Source organism: Clupea harengus, chromosome 2 (genome assembly GCF_900700415.2).
Source record: "Clupea harengus chromosome 2, Ch_v2.0.2, whole genome shotgun sequence".
NCBI lineage: Eukaryota > Metazoa > Chordata > Actinopteri > Clupeiformes > Clupeidae > Clupea > Clupea harengus.
Genome location: NC_045153.1, coordinates 9,792,969 through 9,800,468, shown reverse-complemented (window position 1 = coordinate 9,800,468; position 7,500 = coordinate 9,792,969). Strand labels below are relative to the sequence as shown.

At 44.7% G+C, this 7,500-nt stretch overlaps 1 protein-coding gene across 6 annotated transcripts in view; it reads right to left on the bottom strand.

Moving 5' to 3' along the window:
* Positions 1-7,500, bottom strand: part of lrp1bb (low density lipoprotein receptor-related protein 1Bb) — a 302,617-nt gene that overhangs the window by 97,502 nt on the left and 197,615 nt on the right. For all 6 annotated transcript variants that reach the window (XR_004165369.2, XM_031582278.2, XM_031582280.2 and 3 more), the window contains exons 32-34: positions 1,883-2,023; positions 359-484; positions 1-45 (exon numbers count right to left, since the gene is read on the bottom strand). The exon at positions 1-45 is cut by the window's left edge and continues 87 nt beyond it. Coding sequence is in view for 5 of the 6 variants with exons in the window: in XM_031582278.2 (XP_031438138.1) it covers positions 1-45; positions 359-484; positions 1,883-2,023 (312 nt within the window). In the remaining variant the exon portion in view is untranslated. The remainder of the gene's footprint in view (positions 46-358; positions 485-1,882; positions 2,024-7,500) is intronic.

Sequence of the window (7,500 nt, the reverse complement as noted above, 5' to 3'; positions counted from 1 at the left end):
CACGCACACCCTCGTGAACCGAGTACATCAGAAATGACCCCACACCTGAGATAACAGGAAGAGAAAACACTCATATATGTATTTATATCCCCTACTGTGCTACAGCTGGCTGTACAGGACAGGTCTCCCAATGCATCGTCATCTAAGTAGGGTGAGGGCAATAGTGCCCTCTAAGCCAACCTTTTACAAGATAGTGTAATTAGATATACTGTGGTAATACAATATGTACCAAATGCTATTTATACAAGTCAAGAATCACAGATCATCATCACATGACGCTTGTGTGAATCAAGAATGCATGTGTGGTGCTGTCAAACAGGAAGAGGAAGTGACATTGGCTGAGTGGCAAGGGCCCTACCTTCGCAGGACATGCGGTCGGCGCGCAGGTTGTAGCCAACGGTGCAGGCGCAGCTGCGCGAGTTCTCCGAGGTGGGCAGGCAGAGCTGGGCGCAGCCTCCATTGTTCACCTGACAGGGGTTCCGCCCTAGGGGGAACGCAATGCAAGAGAACCCTGTCACCAGCCAGGATAATTGTTTTCCATCAACTGTACCCCGTGGGCCGCCATCTTGGGCCCGGGGTCAAAGTTCATCTCTGTTTGACAGCCACGCTTTGGTGGGAATCGGCGGTGCATTTAATTCAATTGTGGTAAAGCTAAAGGTTGAACTTGCTTTTCAGCACAACGTCGGGATTAAAACGTAACTAGTTTGTCCAGAGCCTGGCTAGTTTGATAACTGAACCAATAATACACTGAGCATCACACAAACAAACAAACAAACAAACACAAACACACACACACACACACACAGGAAGATTGACTATACCATTCTGACATCTTACATAAAGCCTATTTCATTAACAGTATCAGTGATACTGAGTGAAAGCAGGTAGGGGAGGGGGTGAGCAGGACTCCTCCTCATCCAGCCTCCCCTCGGATACAGCTTATCAGCATTGTTCAGCCTGTCCAGCAGTGACGCTAATGAGATCGGGCTGCATTATGAATGGAGAGGCTAATTGGTCTAAGAGCATGGGAAAGAGGGTGAAGTTGGGAGATTTACATCTTGGCCTCCTTAATAGTCATCCCTTATTCCAGCAGACACTTTAAAGGGATCCAGCGCCACGCTGATAATGGATAGGCCATTACCTTGAATTATTTGGCGAATAACTCACAAAAATGCAAAAGCCAATCGCCTCATAAATCTGCTACCACATACAGTTCTTTTTCTGTGTAAAGAGAAAGTAGATACTCCCAGATTTTATTTGGAGTTGACATTTTTACAGTTTAAAGTAAAACTGTCCCTCTTTTTATTAAGCACCTTGTTACACCGTAAGTAAGTCATTATAAAGTTTATTTATAATTGCATATTACTTAACTTTACCCTACGCTGAGTCTTGATCCTAAACCCATGCCCATCTTGTAATGACACCTACTTAAAGGTATATTGCACTTATGAATGAATTAATTGCTAAGTGCCTAAAGACACTTTGAGACCCTCGAGTTTTTGTCCACAATAGTATGTTTACATTTTCTCTTTCTTTCTTTCTCTCTCTCTCTTTCTCTCTCTCTCTCTCTCTCTCTCTCTCTCTCTCTCTCTCTCTCTATATATATATATATATATATATATATAAATATATATATAAAGAGAATATATATCATGAGAAGGATGGCAGGGAATGCATGAATGCATGTCAATTAGTGAACAATAATTAGCTGGTGTCTAATTAGCCTGTCTTCCACTAATATAATGTGTTCAAAATAACATTTTGTTTGCTAATTCAGCCAATCAAGAGCATTTAAATGACATGAATCAGGTGTGCTTGTAGAAGATACAGGAGTACAGGAGGTGGAGAGCGAGGTCCTGATCTTGGCCCAAAGACTCCTTACCTTTATGCCCGTCTCGGTCGTACACCTTCATGTGGACGACTCCGCTGGTCTTGTTCCTCAGCACCACCATGTTACGGCCATCTCTCTTGGCAACCGTGCCCAGCTGCGCCAAGTCGTCATCTGCCCACCACAGTCTGCCACCTAAGGAGAAAAATAGCAGCAGCCCTTTTAACACCTTGTGCTCGGCAGAATAGCACCAATCAGCAGAAATCTCCATTTCCTGGTCATCTGTTCACATACAGCTGCATAAACATGGCTTCACTGGTTCATGGACTGCCTACAAAGAATGCTTCTGGCATGTAAATCCTCATAACCATAAAGATAATATTTAGTAGATGATCTAGTATCATCTTAATACCATCCTAATATGGATTTAGTATCATTGTAACTTAAGTTATTGTGTGTAATGTCGTCAATCACCGTGCAAAATCGACTTCACTCTCTGCTTGCAAGCACTGCACAAAATGCCTTGTCCAGTATCCAACACTGGCAGCAGCAGTTAGTGATGAAGATGTTGTTTCTCTTACAAAACCCTGATCACTCATGACACTCCAGAGTGCTGCTAATAAGATCAGTGAGACTGTGGGCACTAACATAATTGATGGGCAACGAGCAAAGTCTGTCACGCATGAACTAAAGCTATCGTGTGGTGTGTGGGAGCATTGCACTGACCAACCCATATTTGCGCTCAAGCTCTTGCTCATGGTATTAAATTAGGTAAAATGGTTTTGCCAAGTTATTAAATTAGCTTTGGTTCACGCATGACGGACTATGCTCTGCTTGTCGGTTTGCTCGTTGCCAGTTACCCATCAATGAAATTAGGGCCCTGAGATAGTAACTCAGTGCTGACTTAAAACACCTTTAATTAACGACACGTTCACCTCTACAAGGACAAAGAACTAACTGGTCATAACAGAGTGGATTTCAGAGAAGGTGGAAGAAACCGAAGAGGCAGAACCAGAGAACATATAAACAGCAGAGGGAGAACCAGAGAACATACAAACAGCAGAGGGAGAACCAGAGAACATATTAACAGCCGAGGGACACACAAGCAAGGGAGATGTGAGAGTGAATAAGAGAAGGAGAAACAGACAGAATTCAATTCAATTCTATTTTATATATATATTGCCAACAAAATTTAATTCAAGGCACTTTACAGAGCCCGGTGCCTGAACCCCCTTGGAGCAAGCACAATGGTGACAGGGGCAAGAAAAAACTCCCTGTTAATCAGGAAGAAACCTTGCGGCACATGAGAGGGAGAGAGAGAAGAGGCAGGAGAAGGAGAAGATGAAGAAGAAGAAGGGGAAGAAGAAGAAGCAGAAGAAGAAGAAGAAGAAGAAGAAGAAGATGAAGAAGATGAGGGAGATGAGGCAGGCATTTTGCATAATGTCCCGTGCTCCCAGTGAAAACCAATGAGACGTGGCGCACTGACTGCCTGGCGACCAATGAGACGTGGCGCACTGACTGCCTGGCAGCCTGCCCTCGCAGGACACACAAGGACTTTCCATTCATAGAGCCACCCAAGTGCGACTGCTCCCTCCGCCTAGACCCATATAGGGAGGCCTTGTTTCCCTCCTGCCCTGGGAGGGGGAGAGAGTCACAGTGGGCCTCAGAAACATCCTGGCTCTCCGCCTGGTCCCCTGCTAGCAGCGTGTGTGACAGGGGGAACGAGGGGATGGAGAGTGGGGGAGGAAGAGAGGACATGGGGAACGAGGGGATGGAGAGTGGGGGAGGAAGAGAGGACAGGGGGAACGAGAGGATGGAGAGCGGGGGAGGAAGAGAGCAAGTAAAAAAAAGAATAAGATGGAGAGTGGTTTCTGCATTCATGTATGAGAGGAGAGGTTGCGGCGAGGGCTAACTGGAGGGATATTTACCATGGATACGGGGATAGGGAGGAGAGCTAAAGCAGGGAGGCCAGCAGTCGTGAAGTTATTGTGTTTAGAGGGGAAAAATGGAAGAAAACAATGAAATGACTCCACGCCACTGAATGGTGTACCACAGTCTTTCTACAATCTTTCTAGAAAATTGGTATAGACGAATGCTTCTGTGTCTTCATGGTCTACGTCACACAGGGGGCTTTTGGCAGAAAATAGTTAGGAATTTTTTTAAATCGTATTAAATAACTTAAATAACCATGTTTCTATAATGTCGGTGCACATGACATCACATGACTGACCGATTTCCCCCCCAGATTAACTGCATGTATCAGCCAGCACTTACAATCCCATCGATCTCTCAACATTTTGGAGCTCAGGAGACTATATGTCATAAGCTTATCTACCTCACATCCATGTTTATTTCTAAAACACTACAGAAACACAATTCGATTGTGTTCATAAGACAGGGACATAATATAATAATAAAGTAATTTCCCAAAGCCGACAAAAAGAGTTATCACTGCCAAGCAACCCACTCAGTGTCACCACGGCGATAGACCTGAGGTGACCCACCCACACATAGCATAGGTACTGCCAATGTTAATTTGGAACTGTGGGCGTCAGCCACTGCTCAGCCAGACACTCATCATATGCAATTTCCACCTGAGCTGTTGATTTGATTACCGGAGAGTCTCGGGAGAGGAGGGGGGATAGGGGGGGACGTTTGAGGAGCCCCCCATTCACTCCACGCTCCCTCTCAGCGGCTACAGAGGCCTCCCCCACCAGTCTGGTCAACCCCATTAACACGCTGCGGCAAGGGGGCGGCAGTGTGGATTGGCCCCCGTGTCTGTGAAATTGCTTCCATTTCCGCAATCTCCACGCTCCTCAATTACCTCCACGATGGAGTGATCTGGGGGGCCGAGGCCTTGATGGAAACCCGTCATGGTCTCGCCTCCTTCCTCTGATGGGTGTAGCCCTCTTCTTTCTCTCTCTCTCTCTCTCTCTCTCTCTCTCTCTCGCTCTCCTCCAATCCACTGCCACCAACCACGCAGCAATTGATCTCCTCCGAGATATATTTCCCCTGCTTTAAACATCTCGCTGGGAATGATAAGCACTTCCCCTTCCTTTAAACTCCCGCTGCAAATGGGTGGTTAAAATTGCGACCCACACCAGTGCTTGCCATCAGATAGCTGTTTGATCCTCTAGGAAAGTGAGGGGGTAGTGGGTGCGGCGCCCCCAACACACACACACTTCCACACATACACACACGCACACACGCACCCACCGGCTCACCTTGGATAAATCCCCTCATCAAAGTTCTGCTTCAGTGGGAAGCTGATGGCGAGATACAGGTCAAAGCCCACTCCGATCTCAATCTCATTCAATCCATGCCGGGTGTCGGGAACAGGATGACCCCCTGAACGCGGTGCAAATGGCTAATCGATTAAGCCAATAAGCACCGCCGCGCCATCCAAGACGGTTTTACTTTGGTTCAATTTGATTTGATTGACTTCTTCCACCGCATTGCCACATTCAGAGCCGAATACCCACGGAACCCCTGGACCGCTACTACAGTTTCTGACATTTGCATCATGTTTCAATCTCACATAATGTAAAGAGAAATAAAGAAATAAATAAAATGATAAAACATCCGGTGCTGTCCCAACTACCCAAACCATTTCTGTCATGCCAAAGTGCAAAGCAACGACACTGTTGCGTCAGCTTCTGCAGCACTTGAACGAGAGAAAGCACTGATCTATACGGTAACGACTCTTGCTACGGATCACCGCTAATGCTATTCTTTTGAACTCCACGGGACACAGCGCAACAGTGCAGGCCCTGCTTTAATGAAGACAGCAACCCCGGAAGTGGTAGGAAATGGCCTTTACGTTGGCGGCGAGAGAGTACTCTAGCAAGCGCGGCGCGCTGCATCTTCGCGGAAGTTTGACTCCTCTCCCCCCTTCCGCATGTATGTTCACCATCACCTCCGCTAGACCTCCCCGCTTTGATATATTATTCCACGGGTTCTGCTTTGGTGTGGTTATATGTCACCGCGATTAACACTTTCATCTTCGCGTTCACTTTTTTTCCCCCTCCATGAGTCATTTGCATGATGTCTGATGTTTCTTGGTAGGCAGGGCAGGAGTAGAAGGACACCTGCAGAGATATCAGCTTTGTTTACCGCTCCGCTTACTGCATACTGAGGACTTCAGCAAACGTGTGGCTCACATCACAACACAATGGGCTCATCTTCAAAAACCCTCTGCGCTTATTAAATGTCACTTTCGCTACCTCCGTCTGAAAAACTGGATATTAAAGCGTGAGTCTGATAGGACTCCCGGCAGGAATGACGGAGAGGAAACAATCTAGATGTTTCTGTCTTTCTGCCAACAGTGAGAAAAAAAAAAAACATCTTGATGTTTTCGTCTTTTCGTCCTCACCTTCGACAGATCAAGAAGTGTGTGAAAATCCTCTCTCTAGGCTTCTCCTTACCACAAATAATTAAAGTATTTTGAAAGGTGGGCTGACACGGAAACTCTTAGATAGATGCAACTAAAATAATATTCACTGCAGGCTCCCTGGTCTTGATATTTTGGTTTTTCTGTGCACAGAGCTTAAACATGTACCGCAAAGGCTCATAATGGTCAGGCACAGTCAGGAAGATGCTTTAAGATTAAAACTCCCTGCTTGCCTGAAGATGTAATGTATAAAACATTTAAATACATCTAAAAGATGATAAGGAAGAAAAAGAAATGAACATTATCTGTGCCATTGTTTATCTGTCTAGGCCTATATGCTTAAAGATATATTGGCTTTACATTGAAGTTTGTAACAATGTGCTATTTTCTCTCCAAGGCTTGTTCAGCTTCATTCCTTGCCAAGAATCCTGGTGGGTATTATGCATATTTGAAAATAAATACAATGTAAATAAGACTGGGTTAGAAACTATATGTATAAGTCCTTTAAAACGCCAAGAGAGAATGTCACATCTACAGGAATTCTTAACTGACTCTTCCCGAGTACTTGTAGACGTCATTACCAAGGCTGCTTGGATAAAGAGCTGGATGATGGGATGATCTGTGATGGCACCACCAGAACAAAGGTGTTTAAAAAAAATGCACTTCAAGAAGCGCCCCCACTTTGAAGCGGTTCAGTGAGTGGCTGATTGTGGCAATGATTCTGATTCAGATCCGTACCAGACTAAGGCCAATGAAAACGAATGCAAATCACTCATACAAAGTGATAGAATGAGGTCAGTCACAGGATTCTGTACAGCAGCCGCATGATTGATAATCTCCCTCCTGAACTGTTTCACTCCTAAATGAATCCTCCAAAATATGAGGCTTTTTTATCATTTCAAAGTAAACTACCTGGCATACAATATTCTCTCTAAACACTGTTTCAATATGAATACTTTGAATACTTCTTTTTTATCCGTCAAAAAGTCTTATTTGTCCTTGAAATACCCTTGTTTTTCCACGGTATACTAATTCCAACCTTGTGAAAAGTCTGTCCGATTCTTTGAAGAATTTTTATATATTTAAGTCTGAGTATATCTGGTATTTGCTTATTTGCATTTGATGACATCTGAACTGTGCAATTGGGGCTTTTAACAGATTAACTCAGGCATTTGAAGCAGTTAGTTAAAGAACTATGACAGGGCTCCAGCGATAATGAACTGATTAGGTCTTTCCTGACTGATGTGTCTTTATTTAAAGACAAGCTAATTGGTACTTTTCT